This window comes from Nerophis lumbriciformis, linkage group LG10, assembly GCF_033978685.3.
Source record: "Nerophis lumbriciformis linkage group LG10, RoL_Nlum_v2.1, whole genome shotgun sequence".
Lineage (NCBI taxonomy): Eukaryota > Metazoa > Chordata > Actinopteri > Syngnathiformes > Syngnathidae > Nerophis > Nerophis lumbriciformis.
The window spans coordinates 30,485,007-30,507,441 of record NC_084557.2 but is presented as its reverse complement, the minus strand read 5'-3'; the positions used below and the strand labels follow the sequence as shown (position 1 = coordinate 30,507,441).

General features: G+C 37.4%; 1 protein-coding gene across 2 annotated transcripts in view; it reads right to left on the bottom strand.

Annotated features, from left to right (window-relative positions):
• Window positions 1-594: 594 nt before the first annotated feature.
• Window positions 595-22,435, bottom strand: part of calb2a (calbindin 2a) — a 68,631-nt gene continuing 46,790 nt past the window's right edge. For both annotated transcript variants that reach the window (XM_061969861.2, XM_061969860.2), the window contains 2 exons: window positions 4,077-4,148; window positions 595-1,094 (listed from right to left, as the gene is read on the bottom strand). In XM_061969861.2, the coding sequence (XP_061825845.1) occupies window positions 978-1,094; window positions 4,077-4,148 (189 nt within the window). In that variant the 3' untranslated portion in view covers window positions 595-977. The remainder of the gene's footprint in view (window positions 1,095-4,076; window positions 4,149-22,435) is intronic.

Sequence of the window (22,435 nt, the reverse complement as noted above, 5' to 3'; positions counted from 1 at the left end):
TGTTGAGTGAACACAACAATGAAGTGTTCCATGATCTGTTTGCTGCTACCAGGAGGACTGAACCATGTTGCATTTTGTAAGGGTGGGTGTAGGTTGTTACACAATCCTAATTTGATTCAAACATTATTTTTATTGATTTTATCTAAACTTTTATGATGTCGTATTTGGTAACTGACGGGTTACGGCGTGGCGCAGTGGTAGAGTGGCCGTGCGCAACCCAAGGGTCTCTGGTTCAATCCCCACCTAGTACCAACCTCGTCATGTCCGTTGTGTCCTGAGCAAGACACTTCACCCTTGCTCCTGATGGGTGCTGGTAGCGCCTTGCATGGCAGCTCCCTCCATCAGTGTGTGAATGTGTGTGTGAATGGGTAAATGTGGAAGTAGTGTCAAAGCGCTTTGAGTACCTTGAAGGTAGAAAAGCGCTATACAAGTACAACCCACTTATCATTTATCATTTATTAAGTTAAATAGATCAATACAATAACATCTTTACAAAAACCCAGGCCATATGTGGCCCCACTTAACTAGATCTGATCTTTATGCCATGAGCCTGCCTTGACCTCAGACCATAAATCAGAAGAAAATGAAAAATGATTTCATGTTAAGATGTTTTATTTAAATGTTCATTTAACAGTATTAGGACAAAAGAACATCGGAAGTTAAATAATAACATGGCATTACAAAGTACTTTAAATGGACTACAAGATCTAGTTGATTATTTCATAAAGGTCACCTTAGGGTTGAGAGATCAGGTTACAGAAAACAATGCCATTTTTTATTTTTTTTTGCAATTGCGCTATTTTGTGCCAATTGTGCACTTGTTATCCATTGAGAAGTAGTAGCTTTAAGAGGAAATGGGAGAGCCGGCACATGCACCTGGTGTTTTGCTGTTGGGAAGCTAGCTGGGAGGGAGTGTTTTACTCGGAGGGCAGGGCAGTCAGACATGATTAGGATACACAGTAAGACAGGATGAGAAGTCATTGAATTGGCTCCTTGCAGAGGACGATTTCTAGCTCGCCGCGGTAGAGCTTCCCTCCATCAGACAGGCTCATGATGCTCTGCTTGTAACCAGACAGGTTCTTCAAGTCGGCCTCCTTGGGGTACAGAAAGGGGGTAAAAAGGGGTATATTTGAGTCAAAGAAGTTGATCAACTCGAGACATCTGTCAAGTAGAAATATTCTTGTTTACATTATACACAACCCAGACAGACGGTGGGAATATATAGAATCTGTTTGTTTAGCTTTTTTCTTTGACCTTAGCACCTACCTTTAGTGCTCTAAAATAACCAAATGTTGAACTATTGTTGTCCCTCGTTTATCGCAGTTAATCGGTTCGATGGTGAATTTTTGCAAAGTAAGAATTCTTATTTATAAATTTAATATTTATTTAATAACCTGTTAACGACTTTCTAAATAAGTTATTTTAAACATGTTTGGAGCCATCTAGATATAAATTAACAACCTTATACTCACCTTAAAAATAGTTTATCATAGAAAATAATATTAATTACTGAATAGACACACATCCACACACAAAGTTCCTAAACAGTCACGAAACATGTGAAAATACATAAAGTTGTTTGAAAATAACGATGATGATCTGCTGTACACTACATAACTAGGGATGATGTTTGATAAGAAATTATTGAGTTCGAGCCTATTATCGAATCTTCTTATCGAACCGATTCCTTATCGAATCTCTTATCGAGTCCAGATAGGTTGTTGTATATGGAAAAAAACACACAATATTTGATTTAACAAAAGCTCACTTTTATTATATAAGAAAAAAATAAAATGTAATAAATAAATAAATATTGACTGTTACCCCCCTAAAAAATAAAATAAAATAAATAAATATTGACTGTTGTTACCCAAAGTATATTAAGTGGGATTTTTCAGAAAAACAAATATATACAGTAACACAAAAGCAACCTGTCTCTGTGATCACTATAGGTGTATAAATAATAATATAGTGTTAAATAAAATCAGTCTCTTGGGCACAAAACTGAAAATAATACAGCATTCCAAAAAGTGCACTTCTGCTGCTATTTGACGTAACTGTTTGTTATGATGCTTTGACAGTTTTGCACTTTATTTCTTTATTGAAAAAAAATTCTATGAAGAGAAAAGTTGTTTGCAAATGTGGTTACAATGCTAAAAAAATGAAAAGTTAAAGCTAAAAAAAGAAATACACTTTATTGAGTTAACATTATTTCTTCATAGGGGGAAAGATGTGATTTTATGAGCTAGGGAATATAACAACTACACTACCCAGCATGCAACAGGAGTGACGAGTATGCGCGGTAGCCCCGAAAAGTGATGTTGCATGTCGCCACCCGGCAGCTAAGAATGAGGTTATGAGCACGCTGTGAAAGTAAACGTCAAGAACTCAGCCAACACGCCTCGTCTGTATTATTTATAATTAGACAGACAACACATATACAGTGTGATTTTGTTTTGTTTACAAGGAAAGAAAAACAAAAGTTAAAAAAGGGAGATATATGTTGTATATATATGTATGTGCTGCGGTTGCTTTAAGAACGTTGCGACAGCTGCCGTAAAGGAGGTGCGTTGCTAGCCTGGTTGCTATGTTTCCGGTTGGTCGTAAAAGTGTTTGTCATGTGTTTGTACCCTGCTCAAATCTCTCAGTAAAGTTATTCATTGGATTATACCTTTTGTTTTGAACTTTATTACACCTTGGAGCGCTTTTTCCAGTCCATTGTTTTTCCTGCTTTCGCTATCTGCGCCTAATGACTGAGCTCCGTGACGTCATTTCTTGTGATGTCACACGGGGCATTTCTGGTCGGGACGGGATTCGTTCCCAGGGATTCGAATAAAGAACCACCTCTTTTTCTTTACTATAGTGGTCTCGATAACGGGTACCGGTTCTCAAAAAGTGATTTGAGTCCAAGGACTCGGTTCTTTTCTTATCGAACAACTGGGAAAATGGGTTTTGAGTATCATCCCTATACATAACAGCAGCCGAGATTTGTTATTTTAGGTTCATTTATATGCTTGGAAATGCTTAATTTAGGCCAAAAATACGTAACATTTGTTTGAAAATGTATATTTGTGACATATAATAGACATAGTCAAATGTAAAACACAGAACAACCGTGACATGATTTTTTAAAAAGTGATAAATATTTGGATAAGTGAAGCCGCAAAATTAGAAGCGCGAAGTGGCGCGGCACCACTGTAATATTTACATACAACATTTTAACAATAATCAAGTATCGAGTGTAAGTAAGTTATTAGTAATAAAACCTATCAGTGCAACAATAAAAATATTGTTACTTTGTGTAATTGTATAAATATATAATTTGTTATGAGTTATTTATTAAGAATTGTTATGGGAAATACAAGTTTTCAATGAAAATTATTATGGTAATGGTTTAGGTTATTTTAGACTTACTAAACAAAGTTAGAAAAACAACATTACATTTAAACTTGCATAAATCAAAATGACCGAAAAGGAATAGGGAAATCTAACACTTTCTTCAAAAATTACTAATAGTTTGTCCATTTCTTGTGTATACAAATATACCACATTACCATTACCATTTTGTAAGGGAAAAACAATACAAAATGTGTAAGTTAATACAACAAATCCATAATTATGACTAAATAAATGCATAATATAGGACAAATAATACCGTATAAAAAATGATAAGTACCGTAAGTTGTTTGTTTTATTTGATTTTAGCTGAAAATATTTTAATATCTGTGAATTTCATTAATTGCGATGTGCAAACTTCAACATTTTTTTTTAAATTCCAAGAAGAAAGTTAATCATTACAAAAAATACTGATTAAAAGAAGGAAACTTCATGTTGAGACTGAGACGTCGATATTCGGCTGAGACGATCATGCACCATTTCATTGACTATTTTATTGAAATCTATTCTATCTCTGATTTTTAAACTGCAGTAAACAAACATGTGTTTGTCTTTTGCGATGTTTACATGAAGTGTAGCTGAGAAGCAGACAATGCTGTGTAGAACGCAAAACCCAACAAAAACACTTGCAGGTTTTGGAAGTGATGTTGCTAAAGTCGTTAGCAAAGCTCTCATCTCACCGTCTTGTTTGTCTGGCAAAGGTCTCGAAGCAGAGCATCCAATTCCTGCTCATCAATGTAGCCATTCCCATCCTGCAAAACAAGCCAGCAGAAACACATTGGCGACTTTGTTGTTCAAACAAGCTGGAGATTAGGTTTAAGAAAAGTATCGCCAGTGAAGGGTTTTTGTGTTTGTTTTCTCAATCAAATATTCCACTAGTTCTGTCAATAAGTAGCTTTAAAGCATCTTCATTTTGATTTGAGTATTCTCAATATAAAAAAAACATTCAGTATTCAGTATTTTCTTGTGTGTTTTTCAGTAATGACTAAAATGTTCCATAAAAAATATTGAAAAAATATATATTGTAAAATACAAACCCCAAAACCAGTGAAGTTGGCACGTTGTGTAAATCGTAAATAAAAACAAAATACAATGATTTATAAATCATTTTCAACCTATATTAAATTAAATAGACTGCAAAGACAAGATACTTAACGTTCAAACTGGAAAACTTGTATTAGCTCATTTTGAATTTGATGCCTGCAACATGTTTCAAAAAAGCTGGCACAAGTGGCAAAAACGACTGAGAAAATTGAGGAATACTCGTCAAACACTTATTTGGAACATCCCACAGGTGAACAGGCTAATTGGGAACAGGCGGGTGCTATGATTGGGTATAAAATTAGCTTCCATGAAATGCTCAGTCATTCACAAACAAGGATGGGGCGAGGGTCACCACTTTGTGAACAAATGCCTGAGCAAACAGTTTAAGAACAACATTTCCCAAGCAGCTATTGCAAGGAATTTAGCCATTACACTATCTACGTGCCGTAATATCATAAAAAGATTAAGAGAATCTGGAGAAATCACTGCACGTATTACGGACCTTCGATCCCTCAGGCGGCACTGCATCAAAAAGTGACATCAGTGTGTAAAGGATATCACCACATGGGCTCAGGAACACTTCAGAAAACCACTGTCAGTAACTACAGTTCGTCGCTACATCTGTAAGTGCAAGTTAAAACTCTACTATGCAAAGCGGAAGCCATTTATCAACAACACCCAGAAACGCTGCCGACTTCGCTGGGCCCGAGCTCATCTAAGATGGACTGATGCAAAGTGGAAAAGTGTTCTGTGGTCTGACGAGTCCACATTTCAAATTGTTTTTGGAAACTGTGGAAGTCGTGTCCTCCGGACCAAAGAGGAAAAAAACCATCCGGATTGTTATAGGCGCAAAGTTGAAAAGCCAGCATCTGTGATGGTATGGGGGTGTATTAGTGCCCAAAACATGGGTAACTTACACATTTGTGAAGGCACCATTAATGCTGAAAGGTACATACAGGTTTTGGAGCAACATATGTTGCCATCCAAGCAACGTTATCATGGACGCCCCTGCTTATTTCAGCAAGACAATGCCAAGCCACATGTTACAACAGCGTGGCTTTATAGTAAAAGAGTGCGGGTACTAGACTGGCCTGCCTGTAGTCCAGACCTGTCTCCCATTGAAAATGTGTGGCGCATTATGAAGCCTAAAATACCACAACGGAGACCCCCGGACTGTTGAACAACTTAAGCTGTACATCAAGCAAGAATGGGAAAGAATTCCACCTGAAAAGCTTAAAAAATGGTCTCCTCAGTTCCCAAACGTTTACTGGGTGTTGTTAAAAGGAAAGGCCATGTAACACAGTGGTAAAAATGCCCCTGTGCCAACTGTAGTGCAATGTGTTGCTGCCATTAAATTCTAAGTTAATGATTATTTGCAAAATAAAATTAAGTTCCTCAGTTCGAACATTACATATCTTGTCTTTGCAGCCTACAAAAGACATAATAAAAGCAGCTTTCATATAGGAGGTATATAATAGCAATATATTTTCTAAATAAAAAAAAAACAACATTTAAAAAAAACCCGCCAGCAGACACCAAAACACATCAATTGAATTTATGATTTAATCAGCCTTATAAGTCATCCAGCAGAAATATAATTATAAAATAAAATTGCTGAACAGACATTACGGCTAATATTTTTATTTCAGACCATCCTCAAAAATGTTGGACGGAGGATTCTCATCTGTCCGTTGTCTGTCTTTGCAGCGCAAGCACTGACCCTGCAGCAGTGTGAGGAACTGTCAGTTAGCACGTCTTTCTGGCATGTGCTAAATAAAACACCAAAAGGTGCTTGTAAAACTGTGATGAGTGTTGATAAATTCATAATTAATGAATAATTATCTGCATTTTCTGCACCATTATTGTGGGCGTTTAGATGATCAGCATATATTTTGCATATTAATGAAGACACAGACGCAAAATTAATTGCCTGCCTTATTCTGCTCACTTAACAGACGCAATCCCCTTTGCACACGTTTAGTAGATCAGCTTTGCGTGTGCTATCAAGTTTGCACATGTTTTAGTACACGCAAACCTTGACTAAATCTGGTCCTAAGTGATTTATTGAGTTTACAGAAGCAGGGTAATGCTTAACATCTTTTTGTACAAATTGCCCTAAGGATTTTCTCTAAAATAATATTACAAGATTTTCTTTCTTGAGGTCTTTTTTTTCAGTATAAAAGAACTGTGTTTGCCTTTAAGGAGACATCTGGCCAAGCAGAATGTCATAAAAAAACAGAGCAATGTGGTAACCACTGGGCCATCATTGCGTGTCATTATGCACTTTAAACTTAATGTGGGGTTCTGGCACAGCGAGCCTTGTTAGGGTTGAACTGACCAACCAGTGACATGTGGTGAGGGTTCACGCCCGGTGAGGTATTTATGTCTATTTATGTCTTCAGAGTTTTAAACTTGAAATTCATATGCTCAATACATGTTGCTTATTAAGAGGATGCCAATAAAAAGAAGATAACTCAATTTGATTATCATGTTGTCATCAAATACTTTTTAGTCCCATTTATTACGGACCGCAATGTCCCTTTGGGACAGAGGACCCTATTGTAATTGTAAGGTTTTATTATTATTATACTGGCCGCCTCTTTGAGCTGTAATTTGACCCCCTTAACATGATTCAAAACTTACCAAATTTGACACACACATCAGGACTGGCGAAAATTGCAATCTAATAAAAAACCAAACCCCAAAACTCAAAATTGCGCCTCCAGTAGGAATGTCGTAGAGACATGAAACAAAAACCTCTATGTAGGTCTCACTTAGACCTAGATTTCATACACTGACATCTTTCAGCAAAAATCAACAGGAAGTTTGCTATTCCCCCTTCAAAACGAAATTTTAGTAAACAAAGTCTTTTTTGCCTCTTTGAGCTGTAATTTGACCCCCTTAAAATGCTTCAAAACTCACCAAACTGGACACACACATCAGGACTGGCAAAAATTGCGATCTAATAAAAAACCTAACCCCAAAACTCAAAATTGTGCTCTAGCGCCCCCTAGGAAGAAAACACAGACAAAACTGCTCCTAGGAAGTAAACACAGACACAACTGCCTGTAACTTCCAGTAGGAATGTCAAAGTGATATGAAACTAAAACCTCTATGTAGGTCTCACTTGGACCTACATTTCATTCAATGACAACCCCCAGCAAAAATCAACAGGAAGTTTGCTATTCCCCCTTCAAAACAAAAGTTTTGTAAATACCGGTCACCTTTTTTCAAAAATGATCTCCTCTGAGCGGGTTTGTCGTGTCGGCTTCAAACTAGCTCAGGAGAGAGATTGAACCCTTCTGATTAAAAGTTGACGAAAGAGTTTTAATTACTTCTCCGGTTTGGATTTTATGTGCCGTCAAAGTCGGTCCCGTCCATCGCTGCTTTCAGCTTTAATTTACTTTTATAACACAAAAAAATATTTATTACCCGTTATTTGTATCTGAAGTACATGTTCCTATCCTTTTCTAAGAAAATGTACTTTGTAAAACTTCTGTTTTGTCTGAAAGTTCAGTTGAAGGATTATTATTTTTTTGCTAGGTTATATAATCTTTAATTTTGTGATGACTTAGGACAGGGGTGCCCATTAGGTTGATCGCGAGCTGCCGGTCGATCGCGGAGGGTGTGCCAGCCAGGCATTAAAAAAATAGACCTAAAAATTTGCGATCATCAATCTTCTGTCATTTGATTGACAGTCACGGCACTCGAGCATCTTGTAAGATGAAGCTGGCTGCTGCAAGCTCAGTATTAAGAAAACAATGACCGGCACCTGCTGTCAAAAGCCTAAAGACCAACCTCACAGTTCCTGTCTTTGTAATAAAAGCGCTGCTCTATCCTGCCTGCTCTAACAAAATAAGAGTCTCAGAAAGCTAGCGCACACAATCTAGCAAGCTATAGAGTCCATGTATTTCTTGTAAAGTGTTTAAAAACGAGTATGGAAACTGGACAAACAAGATGCCAAAAACAACCACTTTCATGTGGTATTGGACAGAAAGGAAAACTATTTTTTTTCCTCCACAGTGTTTCTTAAAAATGTGGAAGTTATCAGCACAACTGTGAATTGTGTCTGATTCCAATCATTGCAAGTCATCAGAATAAGGTCATACACCAACTTGTATTCATATCTTCATGAAAGAAAGGAATATATATGTGTTAAAAACATGCTTGTATTTTTTATTGAACATCTTTAACATGTTGACAAAAAACATCTGATTTATAAATAAATATATCAATTCTCTCTATACGTACATTCATACATACATACATGTATGTATATATATATATATATATATATATATATATATATATATATACACACATACACATATATATATACACACACACATACATACATATATATACATATACACATATATAAACATTAACAGTGCAATACTTTTTCATAACATGGTCACTAGTGCCTAGTTTCTCTTGTTATATTTTTATTTTACTGTTATATTTTTATTCTCATTGTTGCTTTTTATTTTTATTCTTATTGTAATATTTTGTTTCCATTTATACCCCCATTATTTACTTTTTAAATTTGATCTCAATTCTATACACTGCTGCTGGAATTTACATTTTCCTGAGGGAACTCAATAAAGTACTATCTATCTTGTGTATATATAAATACACACACACACACACACACACACACACACACACACACACACACACACACACACACACACACACACACACACACACACACACACACATATATATATATATATACAGTACACATACATACATACATACATATATATATATACATATACATACATACATACATATTAATAAGATTATCCAAAAAATAATGCTCGATACCGTGGTAGAGCGCAATATATGTATGTGTGGGAAAAAATCACAAGACTACTTCATCTCTACAGGCCTGTTTCATGAGGGGTTCCCTCAATCATCTCCTGATGTGTGGGAAAAAAATCACAAGACTACTTCATCTCTACAGGCCTGTTTCATGAGGGGTTCCCTCAATCATCAGGATTTTCCCACACACGCACACACACACATACACACATACACACATATATATATTAGGGGTGCGGGAAAAAAATCGATTAGAATTCGAATCATGATTCTCACGTTGTGCGATTCAGAATCGATTCTCATTTTTTTTTAAACGATTTTTTTGTTTTATATATTCATTATTATTATTTAATTAATTAATTATTATTTTTTTTTTTTTAATTAATCAATCCAACAAAACAATACACAGCAATACCATAACAATGCAATCCAATTTCAAAACCAAACCCGGCCCAGCAACACTCAGAACTGCAATAAACAGAGCAATTGAGAGGAGACACAAACACGACACAGAACAAACCAAAAGTAGTGAAACAAAAATGAATATTATCAACAACAGTATCAATATTAGTTACAATTTTAACATAGCAGTGATTAAAAATCCCTCATTGACATTATAATTAGACATTTATAAAACATTTTAAAAAAGAACAATAGTGTCACAGTGGCTTACACTTGCATCGCATCTCATAAGCTTGACAACACACTTTGTCCAATATTTTCACAAAGACAAAATAATTTGAAAAGTAGCACGCCTACTGAAAATGTCAAGGCGGGGACTATGGTGTGGTTGTTTTCCTGAGATGCAAGTAAAGCTGGACTGAACATGGCGTGAAGGTAAATACATGTTTAATTTTACACTAACAAAAAGAACAAACGAAAAGCGCGCACAAGGCGGAAGTACAAAAACTTGGCTAATGAAACAAAAACTTGCACAAAGACAAAAACGCTAAACATGAAATATACAACACTTACTGTGGCATGAAAAACGTGCATGAAACAATGGCTTGGCATGACAGGTAGCAGAGGTAGAAAGGATAGATAGATATGATAATGTCTCCCAAAAGATCAACAGACACAGACAGGCTTAAATAGCACAGACATGATTAACAACAGGTGTGTGAGTGCAAATGAATCAGGTGTGTGACATGAGGACAGGTGAAAACTAATGGGTTGTCATGGAAACAAAACGGGGAGTGAAAAAACAGGAACTGACAAAATCCAAAAAAGCACATGGCCAAACAAAACATGATCACACAGACATGACAGAAAAAGGGCCTGATTTACTAAGACCTCTTGCTAAACAGCATGTGCAATCTATAAAATACTGCGTACTATTAGTGGGTGTGTTGCGTGCAATTTACTAAAACTGCATGTGCATTTGATGACCAGCATATAATTTGCATATTAATGAAGACCGAGACGCAAAATGGAATGCACGTCTTACTCTGCTCACTTTAGAGTGACACTTCGCACACATTTAACAGATCAGATTTGCCTGTGCTATCAGGTTTTCACATTTAGCACACGCAAACCTTTAGTAAATCAGACCTTTGGAGCACAGCGGCTCTGTATTTTTATGTGTTTTAGAGTCCAATCAGCAAGAATAATGATGCCACACTTACATTAAAGGGGATCTATAATGATTTTACTTTTATCTGACCATGTTGTTCCAATGTTGAATACTCATGTTAAACAAAACCAAAGTGCCAAATCATGGTTATCGGTGTACGCATTTAGACATGAGCCTGCAAGCAGTTTTGGAGTGTTCGCCCTGAGACTGGAAGGTCGTGAGTTCAAACCCCGGCCGAGTCATACCAAAGACTATAAAAATGGGACCCATTGGAATTGGGGGTTAAATCATTAAATGATTCCCGAGCGCTGCCACCGCTGCTGCTCACTGCTCCCCTCACCTCCCAGGGGGTGAACATGGGGATGGGTCAAATGCAAAGGATAATTTCACCTTACCTACTGTGTGTGTGTGTGTGTGTGTGTGAGACTATCGTTGGGACTTTAACTTCAACTTTATTTACCGTATTTTTCGGATTATAAGTCGCAGTTTTTTTTCATAGTTTGGCAGGGGGTGCGACTTATACTCAGGAGCAACTTGTGTGAAATTATTAACACATTACCGTAAAATATCAAATAATATTATTTAGCTCATTCACGTAAGAGACTAGACGTATAAGATTTCATGGGATTTAGCGATTAGGAGTGACAGATTGTTTGGTAAACGTACAGCATGTTCTATATGTTATAGTTATTTGAATGACTCTTACCATAATATGTTACGTTAACATACCAGGCACGTTCTCAGTTGGCTATTTATGCGTCATATAACGTACACTTATTCAGCCTGTTGTTCACTATTCTTTATTTATTTTAAATTGCCTTTCAAATGTCTATTCTTGGTGTTGGGTTTATCAAATAAATTTCACCAAAAAATGCGATTTATACTCCAGTGCGACTTGTATATGTTTTTTTCTTTCTTTATTATGCATTTTCGGCCGGTGCGACTTATACTCCGGAGCGACTTATACCGTATTTTTTGGACTATAAGTCGAGGTTTTTTTCATAGTTTGGCCGTGGGTGTGACGTATACTCCGGAGCGACTTATGTGTGAAATTATTAACATATTACCGTAAAATATCAAATAATATTATTTATCTCATTCACGTGAGCGACAAAGAAAATGTCCGCAATCGTCACACACAAGTCAGCAATCGTCACTCACACGCCAACCAATAAGAATTCGGCGGGGGCGGGTCATGGCAGAAGTGCATTGTGGGTTTTGGAATGCTAACTGCTATATGCTATACGCTACTGCCGGAGCTATTAAAATAGATCACAGCAACATTGGCGGTAACTTATAAAAGCTGAGAAGGACTGAACTAAAATGGCACCGAAAAGGAAATCATATACTGCAGATTACAAGCTGGACGTAGTGAAATATGCAGCAGAAAACGGCGATCGAGCAGCAGAAAGAAAGGACGCTAGCGGCGCATACCAGGAGCGACACCGTGGGGGAAGATTTCATGGGATTTAGCAATCGGGAGTGACAGATTGTTTGGTAAACGTATAGCATGTTCTATATGTTATAGTTATTTGAATGACTCTTACCATAATATGTTACGTTAACATACCAGGCACGTTCTCAGTTGGTTATTTATGCCTCATATAACGTACACTTATTCAGCCTGTTCACTATTCTTTATTTATTTTAAATTGCCTTTCTAATGTTTATTCTTGGTGTTGGGTTTTATCAAATAAATTTCCCCCAAAAATGCGACTTATACTCCAGTGCGACGTATATATGTTTTTTTCCTTCTTTATTATGCATTTTCGGCCGGTGCGACTTGTACTCCGAAAAATACGGTAATCCTAACCCCTTTCCATTTTATAGCAATTACTAGCACATTTTTTCACTTCCTGTTCTCAATTTGTAAAACAATTTAAATCAGCGAATAATAAAAACAATAGTCGTGTAATAATGCTCATTGTCATTTCTGTATTATTTTTATTTTTCGCTAACTGCTTATTTGCTATTACTTTTACCATCATATTTGTACATGTCATATTTGCTGATGTTGCTCTATTGTTGTTGTTGTTGTTGTTTGCTGTTGTTGTTTTTGTCTCTCTGTCTAATCCCCCTCTTGTCCCCACAATTTCCCCCTCTGTCTTCTTTTTGTTTCTCTTTCTATCCCCTCCTGCTCCGGCCCGGCTGCACTAAATGATAATATAAATACATTTAATAAAGTCAAATACAAATAAGGCAACAAGAGAAGTATCCTACACTTCTCTTTTGTAAAGTAAATCTGAACAGCCGACATGGGCATCTACATCAACTATATGATTTGCCTGAGAAGCTGGACAGGACACCAAAAAAAGAAGAAAAAAACAAAAAACAAACAAAACAAAAAAACAAACAAAAAAAAACAATAGTCGTCATAAAAAATAGTTGTGATTCACATATAGAGAAGAAAAAGATGATCTCATTTTCAATAAAGTTCAACATGGTTTCTTCTTCTTTGTACTTTGTAAACACTTTAATTCATTCATTATTGAAATATTTCTTGCCACCTTATGTTGTTTATTTATATAATCATACAATCATCTATCATTACACCCAAATATGTTGTTTCGTTACTCTTTTAATGTCTACTCCGTCTGTTACCGAATAGCATTATTTATTTAAGTATTGATCCCTGGGGTACGCCGCAGTATATATTTAGCCCTGTCGACATGTGTTTACCCAGCTTCATGTATTGCCTCCTGTATGTTAAGTAGCTTCTACCCCACTGGAGTGAAGTTGATAGAGTTGCTTTTTCCCACTTGCGTGTTTATTTGTCCTTGACATTTTACATAGGACTGTTTAGTCAATATGGACCAGTGTGAAGTTGGATTCACTGCTAAACTGCTCCTGAAAGATGTATATGGATGTTCTCCCCCATAGACATCAAGACAGTCTAGGCTCCTGCTGGCAGTCCCTAAAACCAGACTCAAAACCAGAAGACATAGAGCCTTTTTAGCCGCAGGGTCTAGACTGTGGAGCAGACTTCCACTATCTATTTGATCCTCCCAGTCTCTGAGCCAATTTAAATCTAGGTTAAAAACATATTCGTACTCCCTGGCGTTCAAATCCAGTTAGGCAGGTTATCGTGGTCATTTTATCTTTATTTATTACAGTATTTGTAGGTGTTATATTTTGCACTTCTTTTAAGGTATAGTTTACTATTGTGTTTTATTCATGTTTCTGTGTTACAATGTAACTATGACACTGCGTGCACTATTTTTAAAATTGTTTATGTCTGTACAGCACTTTGGCCAACTGAGGTTGTTTTTAAATGTGCTGTATAAATAAATAAACTGAACTGAAACAGAACTCATTCATCCAGGTCATTGTATTCTCAGGGCATTCAATCGATCACAACTGGACTGTTTGGTTTGTCTTAGAAGATGTTTTGCCTCTCATTCGAGTAGGCTTCATCAGTTCATGCTAACGAGCTATGTGCACATGGACACATTTAATCGGATTAAAAGCCTAACCGGAATAAAAATGCTTCATGTGAACATGTCATTCGGAAGATTCTGACCTGATTACACACCTTCGGATCAAAATTGTATTCCGATCAAGACTGGTGGTTTATGCCGAAAGTCATTCGGATTGTAGCACATGAAATTCACATCTACCGAAATTCGGGTTAGAATTATCCTTACTGCGGAGACTAAATTTAATAGTCTCGGAATGAAGCGATTGTTTTGCTGCTTTCTCCCCCCATTCAGCATGTACAGTTGTAGCGTAAAAAAACTTGAAATTCAGGAATATAAATCGATATATCAATGTATCAATCAATTGTTACACCCCTAAGGTGTACCGTATTTTCTGTACTATGGAGCGCACCGGTGTACAAGCCGCACCCACAACATTTTAGAAGAAAAAATGATGTTTCTGTATATTAGCTACACCGGTGCACATTCTGAAATTAGTTATTTACACAGAACATTTTTTTGTAAATGTTTACTTACATACCATAACTGTTTCCAAACGGTGCCTGTAACACGGCTGATCAAAAACTACAGAAGTCCTCGTCATGGACCCATTAGCTGCAAAAGTTAGCTCTTCAATTAGCTAAACAGACTTAATAACTCCACAGTGATGTTTACTGAGGAATTTGTGAAACTGAAACAATACAAAAAGAATGCTGTTGTAAGTTAATAATACTAACACAGACACAAGTAAACGGGTTAGCATATCAGCTAATGCTAACGATGCTAGCGCCATTACATTACGATAGCACGTACAAATGTGCATGAAAACGCTCCTACAGACATCACACATGGGACAATTTAGTAAGTATAGACAGTTTTATTTATACTGTAAAACTTACAAATGTTGCTTGGAGTAACGAATGAAGAACCCATACGTTTATAAACGCTATGGACGGCGAGAATACTGAACTGCACTCTACTTCTGGTTAAAGAAAGCCCTAAATTGAAGGACACTACAGCACATGTAGTGAGCAAACTCGTTCAAAAGAGTGTATTTGCTTTTTTAAAATGTTTTATAATTTTATTATGGCCGTCAGCAAAGAAAACTCCATAAATTATTCACACCGTTTTATAAACCACAGGGTTCAAAATGTAGGAAAAAAGTAGTGGTTTATAATCCAGAATTTATGGTATACCTGTAGTGACAATAGAAGGCTTTACAATTCTGTATTATATTAACAACTCCACTGCACTGCTGTTTCGACTTGTAAAAACAATAGGCCAAAGGCTATAAGCTACGCTTAGAGCGTCATCAGCAATGTAATAACGTTTTATATTACTTATTCGTCCATTGCCAAACACAGTAGGCTCTGATCCAATTATAAGTATTATTTTAGGAAAATCACTCTTTATATTGCCGTAGGATGGTGAAGCTCTGTACATTAGCGCTTACAATAGAAGGCTAAGCTAGCTACACAACGAGTCGAGTGTACATTTCTAATATTCTATTATTATTATTTTATTGTCTCCTTCATTGCCATAAATAGTAGGCACAGAGTCCGTCATTAAAAGTATTTTTTTCGGAAAATCCTTCTTTAAACTGGTGCAAGTTTGTGAAGCAAGTCATTTTAAAATGTGGTTTGCACACACTTGGAGTGATTTCTTCACAGTTGAAGGCACATTGCCGCCACAAATCATACAAATAAAAGTAAGGCACTTCTTTCTTTAGATAAGGCTGAAAGTTTGTGTAGTGACTCGTGCTGGTGAAAGAAACCAACAACAGAGCATTTTCGTTCATTGGGTTTCATAGTGGACATGTTGTCGACTACAAACCACGTTTCCATATGAGTTGGGAAATTGTGTTAGATGTAAATATAAACGGAATACAATGATTTGAAAATCATTTTCAACCCATATTCAGTTGAATATGCTCCAAAGACAACATATTTGATGTTCAAACTGATAAACGTTTTTTTTTTTGCAAATAATCATTAACTTTAGAATTTGATGCCAGCAACACGTGACAAAGAAGTTGGGAAAGGTGGCAATAAATACTGATAAAGTTAAGGAATGCTCATCAAACACTTATTTGGAACATCCCACAGGTTAACAGGCAAATTGGGAACAGGTGGGTGCCATGATTGGGTATAAAAGTAGATTCCATGAAATGCTCAGTCATTCACAAACAAGGATGGGGCGAGGGTCACAACTTTGTCAACAAATGCCTGAGCAAATTGTTGAACAGTTTAAGAAAAACCTTTCTCAACCAGCTATTGCAAGGAATTTAGGGATTTCACCATCTACGGTCCGTAATATCATCAAAGTGTTCAGAGAATCTGGAGAAATCACTGCACGTAAGCAGCTAAGCCCGTGACCTTCGATCCCTCAGGCTGTACTGCATCAACAAGCGACATCAGTGTGTAAAGGATATCACCACATGGGCTCAGGAACACTTCAGAAACCCACTGTCAGTAACTACAGTTGGTCGCTGCATCTGTAAGTGCACGTTAAATCTCTCCTATGCAAGGCGAAAACCGTTTATCAACAACACCCAGAAACGCAGTCTGCTTCGCTGGGCCTGAGCTCATCTAAGATGGACTGATACAAAGTGGAAAAGTGTTCTGTGGTCTGACGAGTCCACATTTCAAATTCCATCCATCCATCCATTTTCTACCGCTTATTCCCTTCGGGGTCGCGGGGGCGCTGGAGCCTATCTCAGCTACAATCGGGCGGAAGGCGGGGTACACCCTGGACAAGTCGCCACCTCATCGCAGGGCCATATTTCAAATTGTTTTTGGAAACTGTGGACGTCGTGTCCTCCGGACCAAAGAGAAAAAGAACCATCCGGATTGTTGTAGGCGTAAAGTTGAAAAACCGGCATCTGTGATGGTATGGGGGTGTATTAGTGCCCACGACATGGGTAACTTACACATCTGTGAAGGCGCCATTAATGCTGAAAGGTACATACAGGTTTTGGAGCAACATATGTTGCCATCCAAGCAACGTTACCATGGACGCCCCTGCTTATTTCAGCAAGACGATGCCATGAAAATTCTAAGTTAATTATTATTTGAAAAAAAAAAAAAAAGTTTATGAGTTTGAACATCAAATATCTTGTCTTTGTAGTGCATTCAATTGAATATAAATAAATAAATAAATGATAAATGGGTTATACTTGTATAGCGCTTTTCTACCTTCAAGGTACTCAAAGCGCTTTGACAGTATTTCCACATTCACCCATTCACACACTGATGGCGGGATCTGCCATGCAAGGCGCTAACCAGCAGCCATCAGGAGCAAGGGGTGAAGTGTCTTGCCCGAGGACACAACGGACGTGACTAGGATGGTAGAAGGTGGGTATTGAACCCCAGTAACCAGCAACCCTCCGATTGCTGACACGGCCACTCTACCAACTTCGCCACGCCGTCCCAATATGGGTTGAAAAGGATTTGCAAATCATTGTATTCCGTTTATATTTACATCTAACACAATTTCCCAACTCATATGGAAACGGGGTTTGTACAAACACTCGCACATAATTCAAAATGGTGGATTTGCACAAAGATATCCAGGTACATTTCTATCATATATGGATACTATGCTGATGTTACTGGTGGGAAAGACATCATAGGTTGTGCAAATTCCAAACAGCTCGTTTGGCAGAAATATAAAGCAAGGCAAGATTGTTTTATAAATACCTTCGCCATGCCTCCATGGTTTGATTTCTAATTTTCAGGACTTATGCAAATCCCAAATACACAAAATCAGTAACCAATATGTAAGAACAGTTGGTTTTGAATTATAGGTCGCCTTTAAGCTGGTGAATTCCTCCTCGTCTTCCACAGCAACACACTTCTTTGGATTACTCTTCTAGTTTTGGTGAGCTACCTTGTGCAGGTTTTTGCTTTAAATGTTCCTGTGCTTCTTGCAGTTTGAACTTTCTTGTGAACCTAAGATACGCCTGGTGGTTTTGGACTCCTGCCCAGATATTTTGAGAGCAGTTCCTATTATTGTGACTGTCCCTTCATGGTGAAATTGAATACATTTAAATTTGTGTTACATCACCTGCTGGTGCACTGAGTCTTTTGAATACATTTGCAAGTAAAAAAATCTAGACTAATACAAAAATTTTAAACTGGGTAAAGCTGGGTAGTTTTTGTTAGTACCGCCGGTCACTTATTTTTATTTTGCTGTATAAACAAACCTAGTGATTCTTTTAGAGGTGTGAATTCCAAGTAGAAGTACTGAAGGAAGATGCCCTATTTACATAACCAGCACTTTAAAGTCATTGCAATGTATACATTTGCTATCTGAAGGCAAACCTTGGAAATAACTCCACGCTGCAGACATACTAAGATTAAGCGAGTAAGCTTGTTGCTCGGTGGAGCATGGCACAATTTGATGCCCTTATCATTATCAGCCCCCAAAAAACTATGTACGGCATGATTTAATATCTTATTCTTATGCCATATCAATCGAAATTCTTGGTTGGACGATATTATTGTACAAACCCCGTTTCCATATGAGTTGGGAAATTGTGTTAGATGTAAATATAAACGGAATACAATGATTTGCAAATCATTTTCAACCTATATTCCATTGAATGCACTACAAAGACAAGATATTTGATGTTCAAACTCATAAACTTTATTTTTTTTTTTTACAAATAATAATTAACTTAGAATTTCATGGCTGCAACACGTGCCAAAGTAGTTGGGAAAGGGCATGTTCACCACTGTGTTACATGGCCTTTCCTTTTAACAACACTCAGTATACGCTTGGGAACTGAGGAGACACATTTTTTAAGCATCTCAGGCGGAATTCTTTCCCATTCTTGCTTGATGTACAGCTTAAGTAGTTCAACAGTCCGGGGGTCTCCCTTGTGGTATTTTAGGCTTCATAATGCGCCACACATTTTCAATGGGAGACAGGTCTGGACTACAGGCAGGCCAGTCTAGTACCCGCACTCTTTTACTATGAAGCCACGTTGATGTAACACGTGGCTTGGCATTGTCTTGCTGAAATAAGCAGGGGCGTCCATGGTAACGTTGCTTGGATGACAACATATGTTGCTCCAAAACCTGTATGTACCTTTCAGCATTAATGGCGCCTTCACAGATGTGTAAGTTACCCATGTCTTTGGCATTAATACACCCCCATACCATCACAGATGCTGGCTTTTCAACTTTGCGCCTATAACAATCCGGATGGTTCTTTTCCTCTTTGGTCCGGAGGACACAACGTCTACAGTTTCCAAAAACAATTTGAAATGTGGACTCGTCAGACCACAGAACACTTTTCCATTTTGTATCAGTCCATCTTAGATGAGCTCAGGCCCAGCGAAGCCGACGGTGTTTCTGGGTGTTGTTGATAAACGGTTTTCGCCTTGCATAGGAGAGTTTTAACTTGCACTTACAGATGTAGTGACCAACTGTAGTTACTGACAGAGGGTTTCTGAAGTGTTCCCGAGCCCATGTGGTGATATCCTTTACACACTGATGTCGCTTGTTGATGCAGTACAGCCTGAGGGATCGAAGGTTACAGGCTTAGCTGCTTACGTGCAGTGATTTCTCCAGATTCTCTGAACCCTTTGATGATATTACGGACCGTAGATGGTGAAATCCCTAAATTCCTTGCAATAGCTGGTTGAGAAAGGTTTTTCTTAAACTGTTCAACAATTTGCTCAGGCATTTGTTGACAAAGTGGTGACCCTCGCCCCATCCTTGTTTGTGAATGACTGAGCATTTCATGGAATCTACTTTTATACTCAATCATGGCACCCACCTGTTCCCAATTTGCATGTTCACCTGTGAGATGTTCCAAATAAGTGTTTGATGAGCATTCCTCAACTTTATCAGTATTTATTGCCACCTTTCCCAACTTCTTTGTCACGTGTTGCTGGCATCAAATTCTAAAGTTAATGATTATTTGCAAAAAAAAAAACGTTTATCAGTTTGAACATCAAATATGTTGCCTTTGTAGCATATTCAACTGAATATGGGTTGAAAATGATTTGCAAATCATTGTATTCCGTTTATATTTACATCTAACACAATTTGTCAACTCATATGGAAACGGGGTTTGTACATTCTTATGATATATTGGATATTACACTAATTTACTTTGTCACCCATGCAAAGCTAATATGTCGTATAGTGAGGGGGGTAAAACTAACATGTCTCATTCTAAATCCAGCACACAATCCGCTGTCTTAACAACACTACATGACAAAACGACATGACTGTTGCTTTTTGTCAAGTATATCTTCTTTACATCCTTTAGAAAATCGATAAAGGCACTAACTAAAAATATACGAAATATGACACAAGATAAACTTATGTTATACACTGTGGCTTTATCTGGGCTCTTAAAAAAATATAAAATGGTAGACAAATTAAGGCTAATAAACATTCTCATAAACTCATTTTTAGCTGACGCCAACACCATACTTCATGTTTATTTTACTCTCCTAACAGACCATCGCAATTCCAGACTACCAGCTTTTCTTGAAAGAGACATGCGTTCTCCGCTGCCTTTCCCAGAATAATGAGCATACCAAGTAGAAAGGGAAGGATATTATATATTCATGTGTTGGACCAAAGGGAAAAAGTAATGTTTTCAACATAATTATTTTTGTTGTTGTTGCTATTGTTATCGCTATAACAGTGTGTAAATACACCCTTGCATATTCAATGTAATCTCATGAGAAGTAATGTGAAAATGAGTTATTTCATAATATGACATTCATCACTTGCACAATCTGTTTCCAAGGTAACCCCAAAATAGAAAGTCATGCAATAATCCACTCTACAAACATGACAGCCCTCAGACTCAATGTTGCCATATTTGCTTCAATTAAAACAGCCATGAATAGCCTATGAGAAAGTTGATGTTTTTTATCCAAAGTTACATCAGATATAAGCGGTGTCTCTCTTTGGCGGCTGCATCCTTCACAGTGGGCATTTGTGGCGTACTGACATCATCGCGGTGCGCAAAGTCTGACCCTATTCAAAAAGCTCCAAGAGTCCTTCGAATTTGGCTGACAAATGTGTTCTTTTCGCCTATTACCAACAAGTGTCCATCCGTGTACTTCGCACCCTTACATATCCCAATTTCCTTTGCATACTCAACTCTTTTTTTCAACATGGCAGCGCTATGCAGAGCGAAAACAGCGACTTTAAAATGTAAGTATAGCTTTATTTATTCATTTAAAACAGCTAAAAGCATACACGTCAAGCTGGGGTGACAGTAGTGATTTACATTTGTGTTAAAACACAAGACTTCTACTATCGTAATGTTGAGCGACCTCCGTGCTCTTTGCTCTTTTCTTTATCCCAAGGGAGAGCCATATATCCGGCCATTGCAGACTGCTTCTTGCCAGATGCTTTTTTTCAACGTTTGAAAGTAAATGATAAATGATAAATGGGTTGTACTTGTATAGCGCTTTTCTACCTTCAAGGTACTCAAAGCGCTTTGACACTACTTCCACATTTACCCATTCACACACACATTCACACACTGATGGCGGGAGCTGCCATGCAAGTAAAGCCTTACGACTTTTTTAGACCGCGAGGTCGACTTATTAATGAATGGCCGAAATAGTGAAGTATTGTAAATGTGTGCATCAATGTACCGATATTAGTTATTGCTGTTTTTGTGTGCATTTGCATGTTATTTGTAAATGTTCCATTCATTCATTTTCTACCGCTTGTCCCTTTCCTACCATGAATTGTGGACCCCGACTTAAACAAGTTGAAAAACTTATTCGGGTGTTACCACTTAGTGGTCAATTGTACGGAATATGTACTTCGCTGTGCAACCTACTAATAAAAGCTTCAATCAATCAATCAAATTTCAGAGTTGCGGGGGGTGCTGGAGCCTATCCCGGCTGCATACGGACGGAAGGCGGGGTACACACTGGACAAGTCGCCACCTCATCACAGGGCCAACACAGATAGACAGACAACATTCACACTCACATTCACACTTGGGCCAGTTTAGTGTTGCCAATCAATATTTGAAAATGTTTACTTTAATAAATGATTAATGTAATCATGCGTTTAACTTTTCGTTTTTTTTGCTGTGCAGAACAATCAAGGAGGACATGGACTTAGACAAGGCAATTTAAACGACAACAGACCAAAAGGAAATGACACAAAACACGCATATACCAATTTGG